Source organism: Lampetra planeri, chromosome 78, assembly GCF_965212315.1.
Source record: "Lampetra planeri chromosome 78, kcLamPlan1.2.h2, whole genome shotgun sequence".
Lineage (NCBI taxonomy): Eukaryota > Metazoa > Chordata > Hyperoartia > Petromyzontiformes > Petromyzontidae > Lampetra > Lampetra planeri.
The window spans coordinates 1,392,915-1,419,294 of NC_136183.1; the positions used below are offsets into that span (position 1 = coordinate 1,392,915).

The following is a 26,380-nucleotide window of genomic DNA, read 5'->3' on the forward strand; positions in this document are numbered from 1 at the left end:
GGCGGGGACTGGGGCCAGTTTCAGCGCAGATTTTTGGCGCATCAGGAGATGTCGGCCTGGTCCGATGCTACGGCGCTGCGGGCATTGCCTGCCATGTTGGACGACAACGCGCTCGCGGCCTTCATGTCAGCTCGGAGGTCGGACCGATCCACACTTAAGGCAGCGCTGGGTCTCATGGCCAGGGTCTACGGACCTCCCTCGGCGTGCCGCCATCATTTTTATGCGAGGCAGAAGGCGGACACGGAGACCGCGCTCGCCTATCGCACGGCGTTGCTGGCTCTCGCCGATGCTGCATTCCCTCGGATGGACGAGGAGGGCCAGGATGCGATGGTTTTGGAGCAGCTGCTTAAGTTGGCGCAGGACCTGGGGGTCCCCATCAACACGGCCGACGAGATCGACATTTCTTCCTTACGGGTCGCTACGAGTATACAAGCGCACGAGGCCCTTCAACGCAAACAAGGGGTCATCTGCAACGCTGCTGTGGCTTCAACTCCGGGTCCGGTGATCACCGAGCTACAGGTCGTCAGTCCGCGAGAGGAGGCGTTCACCGCGGGACGACCGGGGGACTGGAGGTCGGGGGGTCGGTCGCCTCTGCGATCGACCCGCAAGCTGGAGCAACCGAGATCACCGACGACCCTCATCACGTGCTACAACTGCGGCCTCCGGGGCCACGTGGCGTCCGGTTGCCGCGCGCCCCGTCAGCGCGCCATGGGATCTCGGCTGGACGACGACCAAGGCCCCAAGGCATCCCTACAAACCCCGGCAAGTCGCGGCACCTCACATGCTCGGCCCACACACTCGACACGCATGGGCCGTCGCGGAGCGACGGAAGAGGGCCGGTTAGGGTTCGGGGATTCGGTACGGCGAGGGGGTTTCGGCCGGGACCGGAGAGACATTGAGTGGTCGGAGTTGGGACATAGAATTGTGGCTGCTTCAGCGGGTTCATCCGTCGTTGCGGGTTCTATTGATGGGGTAGAGGTCAGGGTATTGGTGGACACGGGGGCGTCGGCAACGATTATATCTGACCTCATTTATAACATTCTCCCCGTCCAGTGCCGTCCACTGCTCCCAGTGGATGTGCCGTTTTTCGCCGCAAATGGGGGATCGTTGGGCATTATCGGTCAGATTAGGGCGTCCATTTGCATTGGAGATATCAAATTGTCGGGACCCGTTTTTGTTTCGTCTTCTTTGGCGGTTCCTTGTCTATTGGGCACTGATTTTTTGGCTAAGATGCCCATTAAAATTCTAATCGATCAGCGTTGCATTGAACTACCTTCGGGTCGCCGCATTTCATTTTTGACGAGCCCTACTGAGATTCGGACGGCGTGCGCCACGATACAAGCATTGGCGACGCAGACCGTGCACGTGCCCCCGGGTTCACAGATGTTAATTCCCCTCCGGTTAAGGAAACCATGGGTAGAGGGGACTTCGGAACAAGGCGTGCTTTTGGGTCCTTCTAACAGGGCTGTAGGAGGGGTCGATCTGTCGGTGGCTCACACTTTGGTTCGGGCGGACAAGGATCCGTTTGTGATGGTTTTAAACGCTGGATCGCGGCCAGCCGTCATTCAGCAGGGTACCGTGCTGGCTCACGCAGCGCGGGTTCCTGCGGAGGAACGGCTGGTTGCGCATGTTGATTCGAGCCCCACGCAGAATATTGAACCGAAAGAGGACCTTGAATGGGTCCATTCGCTGTGCGCGGGCGCGGACGATTTGTCAGGGGTACAGTTGGGTGCGCTGCGCGAGTTACTAATGGAATTTTCTGATGTGTTCAGCAAGCATAAATATGACATTGGGTGTACGGATTTGTAACGCCACCACATTGACACGGGCGATGCGGCACCAGTCAGGTTAAATCCCTTCCGGCTGAGTCCTGCCGAAAAGGAACATGTTCAGTCGGCCGTTAACGATATGCTTGAAGCCGACATTATTTCGCCTTCCTCCAGTCAGTGGGGAGCACCTATTGTGCTGATTAAGAAGCAAGACGGCTCCTTGCGATTTTGCGTAGATTTCCGTCGCCTGAATAAGATCTCTGTGGCTGACGCGTATCCGCTCCCCAGGATGGATGAGTCCCTCGATGCATTGTCTGGTGCACGATATTTTTCGACTCTTGATTTGTTATCGGGATTCTGGCAGTTGCCGCTCGATGAAGAGTCTAAACCTAAGACAGCATTTCGGACTCCAGGGGGCCTGTTCCAGTTTAACCGGTTGCCCATGGGACTTCACTCCTCTCCAGCGACGTTTCAGCGCCTTATGGAGTTGGTTTTGTCAGGCTTGCAATGGGAGACGTGCTTGATTTACCTTGACGATGTCATTGTTTTCAGTAAAACATTTGAGGAACACCTCCAGCGATTGAGAGGGGTGTTCTTGCGAATGCGATCGGCTAAATTGAAATTTAAACCGGCCAAATGCCACCTTTTTCGTAAGTCCGTTAGATACTTGGGTCACATTGTCGACTCTTCGGGGATCTCTACCGATCCCGCGAAGACGGACTGTGTCGGTTCATGGCCGACGCCCACGTCGGTTGCAGACGTGCGCAGTTTCATTGGGTTTGCTTCGTATTATCGCCGATTCGTTGAGCACTTCGCCACTATTGCAAAACCCTTGCACGCTCTCACGGCAAAGGGTGTGAAGTTCAAATGGGGACCGGAAGAGGAGGCCGCATTCTGCGCCCTTCGGAACGCCTTGGTGGGCGCCCCACCCTTGCATTATCCGGATTTTGCGAGTCCCTTCTTGCTAGACACGGCTGCTAGCAACACGGGCATTGGGGCGGTACTGTCCCAGGTCGTTGGGGGAGTCGAAAGGGTTGTCGCTTATGGTAGCAGGGTGTTGTCTCCGGCTGAGCAGCGCTACTGCGTCACCCGTCGTGAACTGCTCGCCATTGTTTTTTTTGTACAACAGTTCAGACCGTATCTCTATGGGCGTCACTTTACGGTCCGGACGGACCACGCGGCGCTACAGTATTCATTGAGGGTCGCCCAACCCTCGGGCCAATTGTCGCGGTGGTTGGAAGTCCTCCAAGACTATCAGTTCACGACCACATACCGAAAGGGGTTGCGACACACAAATGCCGATGCCCTGTCGCGATTGTTGCCGTGTCAGAAATGTGCGTGTCTATCGGGATCGGCGCGCTGTAAACCGCCGGTTGTGGAAGATAAGGGGACATTGGCTGCGACTGCGGGCGCGCCAATCGGGGAGGTCCCCGCTACTTGTCAGGATCGGGACTCGCTGCTCTCATTGTCGCTGGGCGAGTGGGGCCGCCTCCAAATGGCGGATAGCTCCCTGCTAGCATTGCGCCGCAGGGTGGGTGGTCCTAAAGAGGACCAGGAGCGAACTGGCTCCTATGTACTTAAACAGGGCATGTTGATGAGATGGGACAGTTTGTCCCGGCGGCACGCACTGGTGGTGCCTTCGGCTGTAAGGGGGAAAATTGTTTTGGCCGCACACGAACGCCTCTTGCATTTGGGAGTAAACAAAACTCTTGCCCTGCTTCAGCGTGACTATTATTGGCCGGGAATGGGGAGTGACGTGGTAAATATTCTGAAGGGGTGCGTTGAGTGCGCCAGACGGAAACCACCACCCGTGCTAGCTAATCCACCGCTGCAATCGATTCAGGTCTCGCGCACTAACGAGCTCGTTGCACTCGATATTTTGGGGCCTTTTCCAGTCACACCTAGAGGGAATAGATACCTGTTGGTGGGGGTCGAATATTTCACCCGGTGGCCTATGGCGTGGCCTCTCGCCAACCAGTCGGCAGCGGCTGTGACGGACGCCTTTGTCCAGGGCTATGTCCTGGACAAGGGGGCTCCCGAACGCTTGCTGACCGACCAAGGTAAACATTTTTCGAGTAAATTGTTGCAAGAGGTGTGCGATTTATTGGGTACTAAAAAGGTGCGTACCTCCCCGTACCACCCGCAGACAGACGGGATGGTGGAAAGACTTCACAAGACTTTGACTTCTATGCTGTGCCAGCAGGTGTGTGAGGCACATGTAGATTGGGACCTGCAGATCCCGGGGGTCCTTGCCGCGTACAGAATGGCCCCCCATGCAGCGACAGGGTTTTCCCCATTCTATTTGATGTACGGTCGGGAAGCCGACCCGCCCATGGAAACGCAGCTTGGCCTGTCCGCTCCACGAACCAATTCTAAATTGGCGGAACATATTAAATTCAATATTCACAAGCTAACAGAGGCAAGGGAGGCCGCACGGCTTAATTCGCGGGCTCGCCAAATTGCTAACGAACGGCTGCGGGCACGGAAGGTGTCCGTGCACGAATGAAAACCGGGTGACAGGGCCTGGCTGCATTGCCCTCAGGCGCCCTTGGCTACGTCGCCTAAATTGTTGAGGCCATGGCGGGGGCTCGTGGAGATCGTGCGCGTGGCACGGCCCCAGTGCGTTCAGAAAAAATGGGGAAAACGACGGTGGTACGTCCACCCCTCCCGACTGAAACCGTTCTCGCCTCCATATGGCCTCCCATTGTGTCGTGAGGGCCGAGCATGTGACGTGACCGACGACCCAAAGGGGGAAATGTCTCTGCCTGATCCTCACATGTCTCCGCCTGATCTGCTCCCAGGTGTCTCGGAACTGACAGCTGCCGACCACCGGCGGCCGGATCTTCGCGGCGGGGCCGGGCCTTTCAGGCCCGTTCCATGCCGTCTAGAGCAGCCGGAGCCGCCTGACGGTCGTCAGTGTCCCGTCCCGAATGACGGACCAGCCAGACGGACTCGCGCCAGGTCGCGCTACTTTGTTTGACCTGCCACGTGAGGAGTCGAGGCAGTGGGAGCGCCTCGTCACTTCGTTAGTTGCAGAGACGCGGAGCGCATTCGTTTTCTAGAAATTGCTTTTATTATGTTGTTCGTCGGGCTGTATATAGTTTTTTTATATATATAAGGTGTTGTGTGTGGTATTGTTAACTTTTCTTGCGTTTATTGTCAAATTGTACATAGGTTGCTGTTGTGTTGTTGTTGTGTTACGGGGCACACTGGGGGGGGGGGGGGGGGTTTTGTTGTGTTAACGATGTGGGAGGTTGTTGGTTAGCAGCCGGGACGGCTGCAAGCTATGTGGGGGGGGGGTGATGTAGTGGTGATACGCGCTGGGGTAGCGATCAGGTGCCAGCGCGTTGTGATTGGTTGTGTGAGTGGTGACGCGCGCTGACGGCGAGGGATCAGGGGTCAGCGCGGGATCGTGGGTTGTGTGGTGTTGATTGGCTGGGTGCCGGTGACGTGCTGGTGTGGGAGTGAGCGAGTGGCAGCGCGGCGTGATTGGGTGGTGAGTGAAAACACGCGTTGGGGAGAAAGGATCGTAGAGATAGCGCGTTGTGATTGGTTCACCAACAAGCGATGCTCGCATCGAGGTCCGCATCCGCTCCGTCTCCCGGGAGGAACGACTATATAAGGGGATGCGCACAGGCGCACAGGGAGAGGGTAACCAGCGAAGACAGAAGACGGGAAGAAGAGCCAGGGCCCTGCGGTACCTAGTCCCGCTGTCCTGAGAGGACCGGGACTCTGTGTAACCCAGAGGCGGGGGTAGTGTGAGCATGCAGTGTCAGCATGCCGAGTGTGTAGCCGGGGCCTAGAGTCTACACGAGACGAGTGGTATAGGTGTAGCCAGAGGCGTAGGGTCTACACGAGACGAGTCTACACAAGAAGAATCTACCCGAGACAAGTGATATGTGTGTAGCCGGAGGCATAGGGTTTACACGAGAAGAGTCTACACGAGACGAGTGATGTGTGTGTAGCCAGAGGCATAGGGTCTACACGAGAAGAGTCTACACGAGACGAGTGATGTGTGTGTAGCCAGAGGCATAGGGTTTACACGAGGCGAGTCTACACGAGACGAGTGAGGTGTGTGTAGCTAGAGGCTTGGAGTCTACACGAGTTCAGTACGGTGTGTTATAAGAAGAGAAGAGGTTACGAGTTGTACCGGTGTCTGGTGACCGTACGCGGAAGAATAGAGACTACACGTTGTATCGAGATAAGTGAAGATTTAATAAAAGAAGTGTGTTACCCGTCAATGAGTTTCCTGCCGTCATTTCCAATACTTCAACTGGCGTCAGAAGTGAAACTGTCTTCCAAGCATGGATACGAGGAAGACCGTTCGGACCCACGGGAGTGACCGCGAGGACAACCTTGACGACCCGGGCCAGCTGCCGTCGGGGGGTGAGGACGAAGAATGGCCCACGCTGCAGGATCCGCCGGCGGCGCCGGAGGAGCGGCGGGGGACCGAGGCCGTGCTCCGGGAGGCGCACTCTCGTCTGGCGGAGCTGCTGCTCGCCGCCGCGTCCATCCTGGCGGACATCAGCTCGTCGGCTGGAGCGGAGACGGCAGCGGACATTCTACAGGGTCGCCCTGCAGATTCCCGCCAAAATGACTTGGCGATTCCCGCCATTTCATCGGCGGCGACTTTTGGCGGGAACGGCGACCGCCACGTGGGTGCGGGTCTCCAAGCGCGCCATCTTATGTCCAACTTCACATTATTTTCATTAGAAAGGCCTGTGACAAAGGTGCATCCATTGGAGCTTACTTGTCTTAAGCTTGCACATCTACCTGGTCTCCATTTGACTTTGTATTGTCTAAGAAGTCCACCCACACCTCCACATCCACAAACTCCTGGGAGTTGCCTCGCTCTGCCTCACAGTCAGAATTTAGTTCCTGCTTCACACTGCCTCCACCTATGTGAAGGTCCAATTTTGGAGTTGAAACATCTTCACATTTAACCATCACTTCTACGCTCTTCACTGTTACTTCTTCACATTTCACCTTCGCCTCTTCATATTTCACCTTGATACCTTTCAAAGTGTCCAGGCTGGGATTGTCTTCTGGTTCTTGTTTCATGAACAATGGGGTCATTGCAGCACTTTGACTTTCACAAGCTGATTTCAGATTACAGTTCTTGTTGATTTTCTGATGCTTGTGTGTTCTCTGGTGTTTTTTAAGATTTGATGAATGTGCAAACACCTTCCGACACACAGCGCACTTGAAAGGTTCCTTTCCTGTGTGTGTTCTCTGGTGTCTTCTAAGAGCAGATTAATCTGAAAATGCCTTTTCACACACACTGCACTTGAGGGGGTTCTCTCCTGTGTGTGTTCTCTGGTGGGTCTTAAGATTTGATGACTTTGCAAACGCCTTCCCACACACAGTGCACTTAAAAGGTTTCTCTCCTGTGTGTGTTCTCTGATGTGATTTAAGAATGGATGACCGTGCAAACGCCTTCTCACACACAGTGCACTTGAAAGGTTTCTCTCCTGTGTGTTCTCTGGTGTGATATAAGAATGGATGACTGTGCAAACGCCTTCTCACACACAGTGCACTTGAAAGGTTTCTCTCCTGTGTGTGTTCTCTGGTGTTGTTTAAGAGTAGATGAATCTGAAAATGCCTTCTCACACTCACTGCACTTGAAGGGCATCTCTCCTGTGTGTATTCTCTGGTGCTGTGTCAAGTTTCCAGTACGATCAGTGATGTTTGCATTCTGGTTGCATTGTTTCCTTCTTGTACCGAGCTGCGCTGAGTGCCTTTGCTCCATCAGACCAATTCTGCAGAGCGAGCGTCAGCTGCAAACAGAAAAGCATGTCCACACCATCTATGTGAGTATTGAGGCACAGAGGAATGCATATATACACAGTCACACATGACTTACACATCTATACATATTCATATTTTCATGATATAGTGAAAGAGATTCCCCAATTCATCACACGGGCTGTTAAGGCACACAATGAGAGGGAAAATGGTCATAAATATGCTTGGACACCCTAGTGTCTTCAAAATGAATGTTTACCAAAAACTCCAAGCACACAATTTAGGTTGTCTAGCTACGACAGGAATATTTATTTAAGAAAAATTAGCTAACATAGCAAAGGCTGTTGAAAATAATATTATTTGTATTATGCAGAAATGTATAAATTAATGTTCATTTGCAACTTAGAGGTATGAAGCCATACTCAGATGAGCTTGAATGCGAGGATGAACAGATCTAACTTCAGCTGCATATGTGCAGTGTTAATTTCCTGACTGTTTCCAATCTTATAAAATCTTGTCCTGTACCTGTTGAATTCCATGACGAAATGGGGCCTTGCATGTTATTACAAAAAGATCACCTCCCTGGGAAAATCTTGACTTAAAACTTTTGTGATAGCGGAAATTCATATTCTTTGGTTATTTCGGTAAAGTCACGTATATAGAAAATACTAATACAAATAAAGTGAATAGAAGAAAAAAAACGACTAATGTAGACTGTAGCCTGGTTCTTAACCTCGGTGAGCGTATTGGCAGTCTATAATGTAGAATATTGCCTATTCTTTTTAGAAGACCTTTGCAATCGACTAGACCAGGGGTCCTCAAACTTTTTAAACAGGGGGCCAGTTCACTGTCCCTCAGACTGTTGGAGGGCTGGACTATAGTTAAAAAAAAGCTATGAACAAATTCCTATGCACACTGCATATATGTTATTTTGAAGTGAAGAAACAAAACGGGAACAAATACAATATTTAAAATGAAAAACAAGTAAAGTTAAATCAACAAACTTGCCAGTATTTCAATGGGAACTATGGGCCTGCTTTTGGCTAATGAGATGGTCAATGTCCGGGTCCATATTTGTCACTGCTAGTCGTAACAAGTGATGCAAGTGTGCATCCGTTAGTCTAGATCTGGATGGAGATTCCAAATGTTTCATTCTGGAAAAAGTCTGTTCACAGACATAAGTGCTGCCAAAGATGGTTGCCATTTTGAGTGCATGGTTCCTGAGATGAGGATATGTCTCAGAGGGGAGATATGCATAGAAATTATGAAGGCTGCTTGACTTGAATGCGTCTTTCAGAGAGTCACAATTCTGCAGTTCAGCCAGTTCCATTTGGTAAATTGTATCCACATTTTCAATGTCAATAGAAAATGGGTTACGGAAAAGCTGTATGTCCTGTTCATGGAGATGAAGCTCTTTAAATCTAAATTGGAACTCCTTTTGCAATTTTTCCAGTGAATCCACACATGTTTTGTTTGGGAATTGCAACCAATGGTTTTTCCGCTAACAGATTTTGAGTTGTGGGGAGATGGCAGAAGTTTTCCTCCTTAACTTGTTTGATGAAGAGGCCTAATTTTACTTCAAATGCTTTGACATGTGATTGCATATCACAGATGAGCTTCCCCTGTCCTTGAAGTTGCACATTGAAACTGTTGCGTAGCTCTGTTACATCTGTCAGAAAGGCAAGGTGCCATTTCCATTCTGCATCATTGAGCTCTGGTACTTCTTTGTTTTTTGAAAGCAGAAAAGCTGTAATCTGTGGAAGTAAGTCATAGAAACGTTTCAAAACTCTCCCTCGACTCAGCCAACGGACTTCTGTGTGGTACAGAACATCTTCATAGTCAACATTTAGTTCAGACAGAAATTCCTGAAATTGTCTGTGGTTTAGTGCATGAGCTCTAATGAAGTTAACACAAGATTCCACAATTTTCATAACAGAGTCCCACTTCAGTGATTTACTACACAGCGCTTGTTGGTGGATGAGGCAGTGTATGGCTATTGGATGAGAATGGTTATGTTTGTCCATCTCTTGGTTAATGCGAGCAATTACTCCTTTCTTAGACCCCACCATGCTAGGAGCACCATCAGTTGTCACACTGGCTAGTTTAGCCCAGTTCAGCTCCAAACCATTCACAGTTTGGCAAACTTTTTCATAGATATCCTCTCCTGTAGTTGTTCCTTTGATGCTTTGCAGTGCAGCAAGCTCTTCTGAGACTTCAAAATAGTCATTCGTCCCACGAATAAAAATTAGAAGTTGTGCAGAATCACGAACATCATTGCTTTCGTCGAGTGCCAAGGAAAAATAGGAAAGTTTTTTTGTGGAGTTTTGCAAATGCCGATGCAAATTGTCTCCCATTTTTTCAATCCTCCGTGTAATTGTAGGTCCTGAAAGACTCACTGACCTAAATAAATCGGCCTTCTCTGGACACATCTCTTTGGCAACAGAAAGAAGGCATTCTTTAACAAATTCTCCCTCCACGAATGGTCTGCCAGTGCACGCTATTAGCTTGGCAACTTGAAAACTTGCTCGCAGTGATGAAATATTTAGCTGCTTCTGCTTCACAAAAGTATTTTGCTGAGTTGTTAATGTATTTTTCAGTTTTAATATTTTATCTTTTCTCACTTCTCCGACCAAACAATTATATTTATCTTTATGTTGAGTTTCATAGTGTCGACGTAAATTGTATTCTTTGAACACAGACACTATATTCTGGCATATCAGACACACAGCTCTTTCCTTGTACTGCATGAAAAAGTAATCATAAGTCCACTGTTCTTTGAATATCCTACACTCCGAGTCAATTTTTCTCTTTCTTGACATCATTGTTTCCTAGGGACTCATAATTGCTATTAGTAAAATACCAATATATATACAGCGCTACAAAAACAATATACCAGCAATAACTTTGCCCACACAGAGACATACAGACTGCACTGCCCATCAATGCAGTCTGATTGGGGGAACTCCGCTTTTACCCCAGGCTCACACTGGTGCGGGTGCCATTCAAAAGTTAATTACACCTGCAGTTTTGTTCACAGATCGCAGTACATCCCCAGCACACAGGAATATCACTGGGAGTGGAGCCGAGGGGCAAGTGAGGGAGCTGAGGGAGGGAGAGCCAGTCAAGCACAGCCAGGGGAGGGCTGGCAGCCTTAGGCCTGGGGGGCAAGTCCAGTCAATTGGCCCATTGAACCATTCACCAGCGCAGCCCAATGAGTGCCCACCGCCGCAGCTCAATCAGTGCCCACCGCCTCAGCTCAATCAGTGCTCACCAGCACAGCCAAATCAGTGCTCGCCACCGCAGCCCAATCAGTGCCCACCACCGCAGCCCAATGAGTGCTCACAAGCGCAGCCCAATTAGTGCTCACCAGCGCAGCCCAATTAGTGCTCACAAACGCAGCCCAATTAGTGACCATGGGCCGGATAAATGTCCTCGGCGGGCCGCATGTGGCCCGCGGGCCGTAGTTTGAGGACCCCTGGACTAGACCTTGGCGATGGACACTCACAGATTTGTATGTAAAAAAGTCCAGGCAGCTCCAACATAGTGTTACAGAGCCTAATGAAAGAATGCTGCTAGACTAATTTGAAGTGAGACTTTGGATGCCAAACCAGAGCTGGTCGTGAACACATTAACCAGGTATAGGAGCTCCTCCACCACGTGTAGAACGACCTGATTATTCATGGAGAGCTGAGCGGGTGCAGTGTTGTATGACATTAAATTCCCAGGGAGGTGTTCTTTGGGTCTTTCGGTAAAGTCACGTCACTTAACCGAAAGACCCAAAGAATATGAATTCCTGCAGTTACGAAAGCTTTAAGTCAAGATTTTCCCAGGGAGGTGATCTTTTTGTAGAACATATGCAAGGCCCCATTTCGTCATGGAATTCTCCAAGTACAGAACACGATTCTCCAACTCAATATCATTGAGTAGCCATGACCAGATCATCAACATGCGTAACATAACCAGGCATCGATTAGCGTATCATTATTACTGTATGAAATGCATTTTTATAGGGCCATTGTGAGCTTCTCAAAACACATAATTCGTTGAAAATTCTACGTAATGTAATGCATGGGGCCAAAGGGAATTTCGGCCACAAGCCAAATTGAACAGGAAAGGGATCCGACTCCACGTCACGCAGCTTTAGATGGGCCAGCCAAAAATCTTATAAATCCTCAACGAATGTGAGCAGAGGCAGAGACATCAAAAAAAAAAATAACCCAAAACCCCAAGTCTCTTTATGGTACTATAGGTCGTAATTACACCAAGAAAGCAGAGATCTAGTTTCTGCTGAAAATCCGTACTCCTGTGCTATAGCTGATGGACAGAAAATACGGCAGCCCCTTGAATAGCGCGGAGGTTACATTCTTGGAAAGTGCCGTGCGAAAGCTGAAATGCCGATATTCAATATTTAAGCCTTACCTAAATAATGGGGTAAGGTAAACGGCATATAAAATATACATCACAATTGAAATAAGTACTGTACTGTATTCCCAATAAACTAAATTACTGAAATAAATGTGGAGAAACCATACACAAAACATTCCAATATGAGTATAAATGTATTTAAATAAAGCAGACTTCCTGTGTTTTTTTTAGAACCAAATTGCGCCAACACTATGAAACATACACACATCAAAAAATCGATGCGTATTCAAGGGTAAGTTATTATGTTTTTCACACAATTTTTAGCTTACCTGTTCACCTTCAACACCTGTAACATCTGCACACTCCAACACCCCGCCGCTGCTATATTTTCTCTCATTTACCACATTATCCTTACATATTATCAGGCCTGCATTTTTGCCACAAAATTCATTCAGTTCCGGATCCTTACTGTCCTCTCTGCACACGCACGGCTCACCTCTAATATACTGCAATATTTCATCATGGAACCTTGCCAGTACCAAAATATGAGAATAGGTTTTCCCCGTTTTTCTGGCAACAAAACAGGTGTTAAGATGTTAAAACACCAAACTGAAACCTTTTACAAGGAATCATGTGTGCATTAACCACAACAATTGTGGTCAGAATGCAAACAAAAACACTCTGATAGAAAATGCATGGTCTGCTGCTGAGGCAGACTGTTGTAAAAGGTTTGAAATGGGTGTAGCCCAAGGGTCATAAAGAAGTGGCCGGGGCTAGTGATGTTAATGTGATACATTAGCATGTTAATATGAAATCGAAGAGTAGTGCAATCCAAAGCAGCCTCCCTACAAGACAGAGAAGGAGCGAGGCTCTACCTGGGTAAACAACAACTGCCACCACGACAACAATAACCACGATGTGAACTTCTCAGTGAGCGCGCACGAAAATAAATCACTTTTGCTAACACAGAGGGCACGCCTGGGATACACTGCCGAGATCATCGATGACCTCGCTGCCGAGAAAGTTCAGCAGTACCTGATAAGCACAACGGGGTTGCAGCCAGATGCGAACTGCCCATATCCCCCATTTAACATCCTTGCCGAGTACGCGCACGTGTGTGCGAGAGATTTGCTCGCGAGCGTGCGGAATTCCGACGGCTGGGACGGGATAGCACCATTGCAAGTCTTCTTCCAGAGGAGGAGGTGAGGGGGGGGGGGGGCGAGGGAGCCTCCGGTACCCCGTGAGACAACCCCAGGATGGGTGGCAGGGAGGGAAAAAAGTATTTGATCCTCTGCTGATTTTGTACGTTTGCCCACTGACAAAGAAATGATCAGTCTATAATTTTAATGGTAGGTTTATTTGAACAGTGAGAGTCAGAATAACAACAACAAAAATCCAGAAAACACATGTCAAAAATGTTATGAATTGATTTGCATTTTAATGAAGGAAATAAGTATTTGAACCCCTCTGAATCAGAAAGATTTCTGTCTCCCAGGTGTCTTTTATACAGGTAACGAGCTGAGATTAGGAGCACCTCTCTTAAAGGGAGTGCTCCTAATCTCAGCTTGTTATCTGTATAAAAGATACCTGTTCACAGAAGCAATCAATCAATCAGATTCAAAACTCTCCACCATGGCCAAGACCAAAGAGCTCTTCAAGGATGTCAGGGACAAGAATGTAGACCTACACAAGGCTGGAATGGGCTACAAGACCATTGCCAAGCAGCTTGGTGAGAAGGTGACAACAGTTGGTGCAATTATTCACAAATGGAAGAAACACAAAAGAACTGTCAATCTCCCTCGGCCTGGGGCTCCATGCAAGATCTCATCTCGTGGAGTTGCAATGAAAATGAGAACGGTGAGGAATCATCCCAGAACTACACGGGAGGATCTTGTCAATGATCTCAAGGCAGCTGTGACCATAGTCACCAAGAAAACAGTTGGTAACACACTACGCCGTGAAGGACTGAAATCCTGCAGCGCCCGCAAGGTCCCCCTGCTCAAGAAAGCACATATACATGCCCGTCTGAAGTTTGCCAATTAATATCTGAATGATTCAGAGGACAACTGGGTGAAAGTGTTGTGGTCAGATGAGACCAAAATGGAGCTCTCTGGTATCAACTCAATTCGCCGTGTTTGGAGGAGGAATGCTGCCTATAACCCCAAGAACACCATCCCCAACGTCAAACATGTGTGGTGGTCAAGGTGGACACCAAGGTTGACACAGGTCACACAGGTCACACAAGCTAGGAGAGAGGTACGTACCGGTCTGGACCGGTCCGGACCGGCAGGGACGAGAGGGGGTTGGAACAGCTCTGAGGGGAGGGGGCTGGCGAGAGCCAGGGCCCCGAGACACCCCCGCCCCTCAGAGAGAGGGGATATATAAGACGGCTCCCGGAGAGCGGAGGGGGTCCATCTCACCAGAAGCTGAAGGAGGTGCGGTCGGAGATCCTGGACCCCAAGCCTCGAGGATGCCGCCCCGCTGGGACTGAGTGGGCTGAGTAGCTGTAGGCTAGGGAAGGAGAGTAATTGAGTAGCTGTAGGCTAGGGAAGGAGAGTAATGAGAATAGAGCCGGAGGCTGGACCTCCCTAGGTTGTGTGGTTGGGCTGTTCCCCCAGTGAGTCCGGAGGACTAGTGTTATTGGAATAAAAGCGTGTGGCCTCTACGAAGTCTCTGTCTCATTCAAGAATACTACAACTGGTGTCAGAAGCGGCCAAAGAACCTCGCCAACATGGAAACAAGACAGAAAGCGCTCACCAGGGGCCTGGAGAAGGACGTCGAGGGCGACGCTGAGCCGGAGTCGGGAGTGCCATTTCCGGGGGACGGGTCTGCGGGGGCGGGCTCGGGTTCTCCGGGGCCCTCCAGGAGTCCGCCGACGTCGAGATGGGCGATCCAGTCGGCCCATGCCCGGCTGGCCGATCTCCTCCATGCCGCTGCCTCCATCCTCGACGAGCTCACGCTGGGGGGAGCGGGAGCACCGGGTGGAGGACCAGGCCGGAGGATGGGAGGGGTTCCCGCCAAGAAACGCGCCATTCCCGCGCAAAATTTTGACGTCACCTCCGGAGGGGGAGACGTCACTTCCGCCGGGAATGCGGCCGCCGGAGATGACGTCACTTCCGCTGGGGGGGTCACCGCTTCCGGGGGAAATGACGTCAACCGCCCAGGAGGTCAGGGGGCACAGGTGGCCCGCGTCACATCCGGCATCGGCGGCCTTACATCGGGAGAAGCAGACTTTTCGGGTAGGTGCCTGCCGATTCGGTCGGATATTCTGCCGCCGGAAGACGCTTCAGATACTGCACTTGGGACGCTGCTGTCTTCAAGGGGGGACTACATCCCGGCGCTGCAACAGCGCTTGCCTTCACTGCAGGTTTTCGCGGCAAAGGGGGGGGACTGGGCTGCTTTTTCACGCCGTTTCGTGGCTAATGCCGAGACGGCTGGGTGGTCTGCCGACAACGCTCTCCGAGCCCTGCCTTCCGCCTTGGACGACGTGGCCTTGGCCACGTTCCTCCTTATTCCACGGAGGGAGCGCTCCACCTTGCAGGAGGCCCTCAATCGGATGGCCCTAGTGTATGGACCTCCATCCGAGACAAGACATCGTTTCGCCAGTCGGAGGAGGGAGGCGGACGAGACACCCCTTGCCTATCAGAGTGCACTGATGGCGTTGGCTCAAGCGGCCTATCCTCGAATGGACGATGTGGGCCTGGACTCCATCATGCTCGAGAAGTTGCTGCTGCTGGCTCGGGAACTGAGGATTGCCGTCCACGTCAAAGACGAAGCTAACCTTTCCTCGCTGGGGGCGGCGCATTACCTCCACACAGAGTTGCTCCTCCAGCGGGATGGGCAGGTGGCGGCGTGCGCCGCTGCAAGAGTTGACGAGGTCCCGGATACCCAGGCCTTCGCGTCGCAGCGGGCTGCCAGTTGGAGGGGGGCCGACCGGCCTCGCCAAGGGGAACCCCGGCGGAGACACGGATCCCCGCGGGCGTGGGCTCGCGTCACGTGCTACAACTGTGGCCAGCTGGGTCACCTGGCATCGGGTTGCCCAGCACCCCGGCGCCGGGCTCCGGGTCGTCCACCATCGTCCGCCCGTCCGCCGGCCGCTCCACAAGAACCCCAGGCATGTCGCGACACCTCACGCACACGGTCCCTGCCCGCATCTCATACACCGAATACACCGCGAATCAGCGCGCCACTAAATCGCGTTGCGTTGAGGGGTGGGGAGCGGAACGGGGCTGATGTTCGGGGGCCACTTCGCGCGGTTCAGTGGTCCGAGTTGGCCCACAGGGTCGTGGCCGCGGCGACGGGCTCGTTGGTTATTCTCGGGGATATTGAGGAGATTCAATTTTGATTGTTGGTCGATACGGGGGCTTCGGCTACTATAATTTCCGACCTCATATACAACGTGTTACCAAAGAGATGTCAGGCACTCGCCCCGTTCTCCGTCCCTTGCTTTGCGGCGAATGGGGGTTCCCTGGGGATTATTGGTCAAATAACTGGACAAATTTGTATTGGTGACATTAAATTATCTGGTCCCATTTTGGTTTCAGATGCCTTGGCCGTTCCCTGTTTGTTGGGTACGGACTTCTTGGGGAGGATGCCCATCAAAATTTTAATTGACAAAGGCTGCATCGAGCTTCCTTCGGGCCGCCTGATGGCGTTTCTGCCCTCACCAAACTGGCTGCGCACAGCTTGCGCGACTGTTCCAGCTATGGCGTCTGAAACCGTGCGGATTCCGCCGGGTGCGCAGATGCAAATACCGCTTCAGTTACGCAAACCACTGGAGGTAGATGCTACATCGGGGGTTTTGTTGTCTCCTTCCAATACGACCGAGCGAGGGTTGGACCTGGTGGGTGCACAAACGCTTGTGCCTAGAGATGGACAGCCCTTCATTCAGGTGCTGAATGCGGGGTTGCGGACGAAGGTCGTGCACCGAGGGGCTGTGATTGCACATGCGTCGCTGCCGCTGCACACTGACTCCGTCGCGGCTCATGTCGGTGAGGCGCCGGCGTTCGGGACGCAGGTGGGTGTCGATGAGGTATGGATGGATTCTCTCTGTTCAGGGGCTGAAAATCTTTCCGAGTCACAAAGATTAAAGCTGCGCATGTTGCTTCGTGAATTTCCCGATGTTTTTAGCAAACACAAATTCGATGTTGGGTGCACTAATCTATTGAAACACCACATTGATACGGGGGATTCCGCTCCCATTCGGCAAAATCCGTTCCGATTGAGTCCGGCAGAGAAGGAACATGTCCGGTTGGCAGTGAATGACATGCTTGCCGCAGACATTGTGGCTCCCTCCAACAGGCCATGGGGTGCGCCGATTGTGCTTGTTAAAAAACATGATGGCAGTTTGAGGTTTTGTGTGGATTTTCGGAAGCTTAACAAGGTTTCGCTGGCGGACGCATATCTGCTCGCTCGCATGGACGAGTCGCTCGATGCCTTGGCGGGGGCGCGGTATTTTTCAACCTTGGACCTTTTGTCGGGGTTTTGGCAACTGCCCTTGGATGAGGCTTCCAAACCTAAGACCGCGTTCCGTACGCCACAGGGCCTTTATCAGTTCAATCGGTTGCCCATGGGATTGCACTCAGCTCCAGCGACGTTCCAGAGATTGATGGAACTGGTCCTCGCTGGCCTGCAGTGGGACTCTTGTCTTATATATCTGGACGACGTGATTATTTTCAGCCGTACGTTTGAGGAACATCTGGACAGACTGTGGGCTGTATTTCTCAGAGTGCGATCGGCTAACCTTAAATTTAAGCCTCAGAAATGTTTCCTGTTGCGTGAATCGGTGCGGTACCTCGGCCACGTTGTCAGTTCTACGGGTATAGCCACCGATCCTGCTAAAACTGACTGTGTAAGAACGTGGCCCACGCCAACGTCTGTGGGGGAAGTCCGCAGCTTTATTGGCTTTGCGTCCTATTACCGCCGGTTTGTTGAGGGGTTTGCGACGATCGCCAAACCCCTTCATGCTCTGACGGCTAAGGGGGCTAAATTCCATTGGGGGGAAGAGGAAGACAGGGTGTTCAGGGCGCTTCGCGATGCCCTTGTCCGAGCTCCTCCCTTATGCTATCCCGATTTCACGTTGCCCTTCATCCTGGACACCGATGCCAGCAATACCAGCATCGGCGCGGTGCTTTCGCAGGTTGTCAACGGGGTCGAACAGGTCGTTGCCTATGGCAGTAGAGTCCTGTCTCCGGCAGAACAACGTTATTGCGTCACCAGCCGTGAACTGCTCGCTATTGTCGTGTTTGTTCAACAATATCGACCGTACCTGTACGGTAGGCATTTTACGGTTCGTTCCAATCATGCCGCGCTACAGTATGCGTTGAAAATAGACCAGCCGTCCGGCCAGCTGTCACGTTGGCTTGAGGTCCTACAGGACTACACGTTCACGGTGGTGTACCGGAAGGGGACACAACATTCAAACGCAGATGGCTTGTCACGCCTTCCTCCGGGTGATGGGTGCGCGTGTTTTATGGGCTCGGGGAGATGCAAATCGGCCACGAGTACCGCTCCAGCTTCTCCCTTGGCAGCGGCAGCAGGGGTGTTCGATGGGGAACCTGTCGCCGAGGGGGACTCGCAGGTGTTGGTCGCTCGCGACTCGCTCCTTGATCTGCCTCTGGACGAATGGGGACGGTTCCAGATGGAAAACAATTCCCTCCTCAGGTTACGCCGTCGTGCGGAGAGAGGGGGAGATTGTCAGGAAAGGGTAGGTACTGTCAGGTTGCGGGAGGGTCTCCTCATGTCATGGGACGCCAGCTCGGGGCGTTAGAAAATCGTCGTCCCCACCGCTCTGCGGGGCAGGGCCGTGTGGGCGGCGCATGAACGCATCCTGCATTTGGGTATTCACAAAACGCTCGCTACACTGCAATTGGATTTTTTTTGGCCGGGAATGGCGCGCGATGTCGCCGACCTTTTGAATAGTTGCATGCAGTGTGCGCGGCGGAAACACCCGGCTAGGGCGGCTTGCCCACCCCTTCAGTCCATTCAAGTGTCCCGGGTTAACGAGTTGGTGGCTCTTGACATTCTGGGTCCCTTCCCTGTCACCGCTCGGGGTAATAAGTACCTGCTGGTTGGGGTTGAATATTTCACCCGTTGGCCTATGGCCTGGCCCCTCCCCAACCAGTCGGCGGCAGCCATTGCGGAGGCGTTTCTCCAGGGTTACGTCCTGGATAAGGGTGCCCCGGAACGGCTGCTAACCGACCAGGGAAATAACTTTTCGTCCAATCTTCTGCGGGAGGTTTGTGACCTTTTGTGCACGCAGAAGGTCCGGACTTCCCCCTACCACCCGCAGACCGATGGTATGGTCGAACGTCTACACCGGACCATTACCTCTATGTTGTGTCATCAGGTAGACGACACACAGTTGGATTGGGACCTGAGGATTCCCAGAGTTCTGGCCACATATAGGTTGGCGCCTCACGCGGCCACGGGCTATTCGCCCTTCTACTTAATGTACGGCAGGGATGTCGACCCCCCCATGGAGGTGCAATTGCGGGTCCAGACGGCGGCGTCTCTTTTGAAACTGTCCGAACACGCTCAGTTCAATATTCGGAAGTTGGTCGAGGCAAGGGTGGCCGCGCAGGAAAATTCCAGGGCAAGGCAACGGGCCAACGAGCGTCTGTATAATCGCCGGGTTACGGTGTATAAATGGGCGGTAGGGGATAAGGCGTGGCTGCACTGCCCGCAGGTGCCACTGTCAACGTCATCGAAATTGCTGCGGCCCTGGAGGGGGCCGGTCGACATTGTTCGGGTCGTTCGGGACCAGTGTGTTAAGGTCGCGTGCGGACGGCGTTCTTCGTACGTGCACCCCTCGCGCCTGAAGCCCTATGTCGCACCACGCACTCACACACCTTCATCTCGCAGGGGCCGGCCGCGTGATGTGTCCGGCAGGTTGGGGGAGGGGCCTCGTGATCCTCTTGTTGTTCCGAAACCCCCTGCCACTCTTTCGGATGCTGCAGGTGTGAGTCCACCTAGGGTGGCCTCACCAGAGGAGCGGGAAGCGAGCCGGCCGCCTGTCCAGCAGGAAGACGGCTCGCGGGCTTTGTCCCCGGGGCCTCGGGACGTGACGGACGCCCGTCATCTGGCCCCTCCTGACACTCCGCAAGGAACGCTGGCCTCTGGCGATGGACCTGCCACACGGACTCGTTCAAAGGGTCTCAGGTTCTCCTGAGACCTGTCGCAGATACACTGCCTCCTCGCGGGGCCTGGGTGTTCGAGTCACCTTGTTCGTTGGTGTGGTGTGTCTGCAGTGTTCTTGTGTACAGGGGGGTTGGGGTAAATTATTGGGGATAGTTGTGTTTGTTGTTCTGTTGTTGTTATTGTTGTGTTGAGGCTTACGCATTGTTCTTGTCGTGTTCAGAATTCCTGGTTCGCGAGTTAGGGTTGGGATGTGGATAGTGATGCAGCCGAGACGGCTGCGTGCTGTATAGGGGGGGTGATGTGGTGGTCAAGTTTGACACCAAGGTTGACACAGGTTACACAGGTCACACAAGCTAGGGGAGAGGTACGTACCGGTCTGGACCGGTCCGGACCGGCAGGGACGAGAGGGGGTTGGAACCGCTCTGAGGGGAGGGGGCTGGCGAGAGCCAGGGCCCCGAGACACCCCCGCCCCTCAGAGAGAGGGGATATATAAGACGGCTCCCGGAGAGCGGAGGGGGTCCATCTCACCAGAAGCTGAAGGAGGTGCGGCCGGAGATCCTGGACCCCAAGCCTCGAGGATGCCGCCCCGCTGGGACTGAGTGGGCTGAGTAGCTGTAGGCTAGGGAAGGAGAGTAATTGAGTAGCCGTAGGCTAGGGAAGGAGAGTAATGAGAATACAGCCGGAGACTGTACCTCCCTAGGTTGTGTGGTTGGGCTGTTCCCCCAGTGAGTCCGGAGGACTAGTGTTATTGGAATAAAAGCGTGTAGCCTCTACGAAGTCTCTGTCTCATTCAAGAATACTACACATGGAGGTGGAAACATTATGCTTTGGGGGTGTTTTCTGCTAAGGGGACAGGACAACTTCACCGCATCAAAGGGACGATGGACGGGGCCATGTACCGTCAAATCTTAGGTGAGAACCTCCTTCCCTCAGCCAGGGCATTGAAAATGGGTCGTGGATGTGTATTCCAGCATGACAATGACCCAAAACACACGGCCAAGGCAACAAAAGAGTGGCTCAAGAAGAAGCACATTAAGGTCCTGGAGTGGCCTAGCCAGTCTCCGGACCTTAATCCCATAGAAAATATGTGCAGGGAGCTGAAGGTTCAAGTTGCCATACGTCAGCCTCGAAACCTTAATGACTTGGAGAAGATCTTCATAGAGGAGTGGGACAAAATCCCTCTTGAGATGTGTGCAAACCTGGTGGCCAACTACAAGAAACGTCTGACCTCTGTGATTGCCAACAAGGGTTTTGCCACCAAGTACTAAGTCATGTATTGCAGAGGGGTCAAATACTTATTTCCCTCATTAAAATGCAAATCAATTTATAACATTTTTGACATGCGTTTTTCTGGATTTCGTTGTTGTTATCTGTCTCTCACTGTTCAAATAAACCTACCATTAAAATTATAGACTGCTTATTTCTTTGTCAGTGGGCAAACGTACAAAATCAGCAGGGGATCACATACTTTTTTCCCTCACTGTATGCGACCAATGGGGGCATCTCGTGAGAGACAGTCCCCAGATCGCCCGCGCGAAAGAAGCACCAGGGTTAAATACCAAGGCCTCCCTAAAGAGGGGACCACAGAGGGGTGTAATCGACGTGGTCCCAACACAAATAAACTGTAATGATAATGGTGAGTGAGTGACCCCCACGCAGATGCCGACAACAACACCCCAGAATGCGGCGACCGAGGGTGACTAGCTGTGGGAGCTGGTGGCAGGAATAATGGGGGCCACGTCGCTCGTGGAAGGGCAGGTGAACAGGCGGCGTACCCAGATTCTGCTGGACACGGAGGCGGTAACGTCACTCGTGAGTGCAACACACTGCAGCATGGTCGGGGTTGAAGTGGGCCACCTACAGGCCCCGGATCGTGCGCTGCACACTGCAAGTGGAAGTGGGATGGGACTGCTGGGGAGGGTCACCCTTAAGGGTCGCCTCGGACACCAGGTGTGTAACCAGAAGTTATACGTGTCGAGCGTGTTATGCCACGAGTGTATTGCAGGTACCGACCTCCTAGAAAAGTTGGGGCTCAGAGTGCAGCCCCGCCAACGATGCACCACCATAGAGGGCAGCGGGGATCGGATTCCTTTCTTGGGACAAGAGCCGGGTTGCCCCCGCTTCGAGCCCGTGGCAACTATCCTTGCGTCGGCCGTCACCGTTGGCATTGGTGTTCCACTGGGTTTCCGCTGAGCTGCATAGCTCTTTTTCAGAATCGACCTGTACACAAATGATAGCTCAACTTAGTGGCTTATAATATGGAAATGTATTTCAGCCAAATTCTCAAAATGCATGTTTCTAAATGTGGAGAAAAATCAAAGCCACTACGTGGAGAGAGAGAAAAAAATGTAAACTACAAATAATAAAGCCGTCAGGGTTGGAATCGAACCCACGACATCCTTCATACAATGTGAGGTAGTTAAAATCTCGCCACCACAGCACAATATATCACACACAAATTAGAATAAACACACTGACTCCCTTGCGCTGTACACACTCTACACGCGTGACTCACTCTCGAGCACTCGCCCCAAGCGCACCGCTTGCTGCTGTCCCCAACTCCTCTCTCCGGTCTGCCCGTGGTGACGTCACCCGCCAGACAGAGGGGGAGGCGCCGACTCTGAGGGTACCCACACCGAGTAGAGTACACTCACACAGAGTACACTCGCACAGAGTACACACACAGAATACTCTAACACAGAGTTCACACACAGAGTACACTTACACAGAGTACTCTAACAGAGTACACACACAGAGTACACTCACACAGAGTACACTCACACAGAGTACTCTAATACACAGAGTACTCTAACACACAGAGTACACTCACACAGAGTACACACACAGAGTACTCTAACACAGAGTTCACACACAGAGTACACTTACACAGAGTACTTTAACAGAGTACACACACAGAGTACTCTAACACACAGAGTACTCTCACACAGAGTACACTCACACAGAGTACTCTAACACACCGAGTACACTCACACAGAGTACTCTCACACACAGAGTAGAGTACACTCACTCACTCAAAGTATTTTTCCTCCAGATCCTCCGGTTTTCCCTCCACATTTGGAGTCAACATCACCACGCGTTTAGAGTATTTGACCGGCAGACATTTCCACACGTTGATAAGCCACTTTGTTGTGGGCAGGTCGCTTCTGAAAAAGAGCAGTATAGCTCAAGTGGGCATGGCCTGGTAAAATAAATAAAAACTCTAGAAATATTTAAAATTAAAAAAAGTTTCAAAGTAGTGAGCCAGATGAAGACAAATTAAACTTAAGCAGAGAATTAAAGCAAATGCAATCAGGCGAGGGCAGGAGGCAAGGCCCCGCGTTGTAATGTTCCACCTGGACATCGATTCCATACTCGCTGCTATTCAATTGATATCCCTACGAAAGAGAGAAGGAGCGAGGCTCTACCTGGGTAAACAACAACTATGACCACCACGACAACAACAACCACGATGTGAACTTCTCACCTCGAATCTCAGTGAGCGTGCGCGGAGCGGCAGCTTACTGATATCTCGTGACGTCACGCGGCAGCAGGAGGTGACATGAAGTCACTTGCGGGTTATAGGCCGTAAGGTGAACTAGGAAAAAGTGGCTAGAAAATGATTTTCGTTTCCACACCTGGGAACTACTTTTTAAATGAATTTTTTCATAGACAAAACCATTTTCGACTTTATGTTAAAAGTTCTCCGCAAAATACCCTGCAGTTTTTTTTCAAAATCCATAAATGTATATAATTGTGAATTGGAAAAAACGAAAATCTTATGCTGCTGGTTTTGTTTGTAACTTTATTTATATACATTTTAGCAACACCAAATATCTCTCAAACTGACACTTATACATGTATCTAAACACTTGAGACAGGTTTTGGTGCATTATATACTCAAGTGTGAATGTAGACCATGAAATATGGAAAATTTGTAGAAAATATGCTTCAACTTCACGGATTGGCACTAAGCAAAATTAAACATAAACATTTTAAATTTTGCAAAACTGTGATGTTTTGTACATCAAAATTTTCAGTAGGTACTGTGTAATCACAGAAAGATACAAATATTAGCACACTTTGGCCCAAGTTGGCTGAAATTACTCGAAATGCTACACTGTCCCCTTGTTATGGAATGCTGCCAAAAAAAAGTACAATTCTACCACAGATTCTTTACAGCTCAAAATCACCTTAAATTATAACACAGCGCATATTTACTCATCGGTATCATCCCATGTAGGTCTTTCTTCTGTTTCCTGTGAAACATTTGCACAATTTTGGCACCGACATAAATCAGTACAAGACAGTCTTGCAGACATACAGGAACATCTTCCAGTCTCACATTTGATATGCTTGCAACTGCAGTGGACTGCCTGCAACACACTTTCAGGGGCAAGATTTCTAGTCATCCAGGTCACTGTTATCTCACCATCCTCGAGGTGCCATCCATTGCCAACGGGTGAAGGGGCACACATTATACCTTTTCAGAGAATGTCTCATTATGGCTGCTTGGTAGTTTGCCCTTTTGCAGTGTTGGTACAGGGCGTCACTTGTAAGGGGCATGGATAGTTCTGGAAAGGCTGACGATGCCAGCACTGCCTAAAGGATATGACACAGTTCCCAAGGAGTAAGACAGAATTTCCCGCAGGTCAATTTTTCTACTTTGACCTATGACGAGTAATCTGGAGAATAGTTTCTTGTCGGCACGTAGAATCACTTCCTTGCCTGCTGCAGATTTCTTCTTTGTCTTTGCTTGGTCACTAAAGGTCTACAGTTTTTGTGTTTTGATGGGAGCAAATATGTCAACTGATGGTGATAACAGTCTTTGGTCCATAAACTCTTTGACAGCATTTCCCCCCTTTTTCCGGAGCTGCGAGCAAATCCCACATTATTTCTTCAGCTGCTACTGTCCCAGAGCTAAGACACACAATGCCATCTTGGTGTGTGTCTAAAGGATTCAGCATGGAATCTAGGGTGGAAATTATTCTGGTCACAGCCCTTTCATCAGCATGAATTCGTGTGCTGTCAAGGTCTTTTCGTTTCCTTATATCGGGAGATTTACCTGCCATTGCCTCACATTGTCTTGCTATGGCAGCCCTTTCATGTTGCGACAATATCCAGCGATATACTGCAGCCCGATTCTGTGTTAACCCTGTCCAACCACCCTTTGTCTTGGAATCTCTGTTGCATGTTTGCTCAATGGCCTGGTCACAAGCAATCGAGGCAAATCCATGGACACTTTGACGTTGGACAGTCCACTGGCCTTTAACACTGAGCTCACTGTGGCAAGAAGGATGTGTGAGGGGCAAATTGATCATTTCCAGCCAGTAAGAAGATAAATACCTAGCATAATTTACACGATCGTACGCAAAAAACCATGCCATCATCAAGCGCACTGTTGACAGGTGAAGCTGCCAATCCGATTCTTGTGTTGCTCTCACAAATAGAAGGAGTATCTGTACCATGTCGATGTATGAACTCCAGAAGGCAAACGTTGGGTTTTCTGCATTTCTTCTTTTAACAAAGTCTTCATATTTCGAACATAATTTGTCAAATATCTCAGTTGCACACAAAACAACCATTGTTCTGTCCGGGAATGCACATTTGATCTCATTGATGACATCCAGACACTCATATCTCTCCTCTTGTGACAGAGAATTTAAGAAGGTGAGAAGTATCATGCGTTGCAGACTCTCATACAGAAGTTTGTGTGCCCTCATGCTGCGGTTGTAATGATGACCACTGATCACTCCATTGATGGATCCTGAGGCAACAACTTTGGACTCAATGACTATGTCTTGCAGTCCTGCATCTCCAAACCTTTTTCCTAGAATGCTCAGGTAGGACATGCATGTGTGAAATTCACCTAGTCTAATCGCTTTACGCTGAGTAAAGTCATCATCTTTCCAGCGGATTTGCTGAGCTTTGGCATATATAGCTTTTTCAAAAACTAACACTATATGGTCCAGTTCTAGCTGATTATAAATTTGGACACTTCGCTTCAGAATTGTGTTTACTGTTGACATCTCTGTCGGTGAAGCCTCAATGACTGGAAGATAATACAGTGCTGACTTTTGCAGTGCCATCACCTTGAAGTAATGTATGTAAACCTGTCCAGCTTGGTATTGTGCATCTTTCAGCATCTATGGACTTTACAAAAACATATGCCAGTTCAGTTTGTACAGCAGACACCGTGTTCAATTTGTATGTGTCCGCCTGTAATGGAACACTTTCCTGATGAAACAAGTTCTGTGGTCCTTGTCTATTAGACTGATGGTACTGTTCGACAGGGATGCTAGGGGGTACTTTCAATGAGGTTTTTCCCTTCTGTAGTGGTTGTCTGTTTGTTGTTGACACAGGTT

General features: G+C 50.8%; 1 protein-coding gene across 1 annotated transcript; it reads right to left on the reverse strand.

Annotated features, from left to right (window-relative positions):
* Window positions 1-5,069: 5,069 nt before the first annotated feature.
* On the reverse strand, window positions 5,070-22,640 carry LOC144738193 (uncharacterized). Its single transcript, XM_078621203.1, has 3 exons — window positions 22,534-22,640; window positions 22,032-22,238; window positions 5,070-7,546 (listed from the first exon to the last, which is right to left on the reverse strand). Exon 3 carries the CDS (start codon window positions 7,516-7,518, stop codon window positions 7,210-7,212), a length of 309 nt encoding a protein of 102 aa, XP_078477329.1. The 5' UTR covers window positions 7,519-7,546; window positions 22,032-22,238; window positions 22,534-22,640; the 3' UTR covers window positions 5,070-7,209.
* Window positions 22,641-26,380: the final 3,740 nt, after the last annotated feature.

Coding starts and splice junctions, on each gene's coding strand:
- LOC144738193 (XM_078621203.1), bottom strand. CDS start 7,518: ATGGAGCAAAGGCACTCAGCGCAGCTCGGTACAAGAAGGAAACAATGC.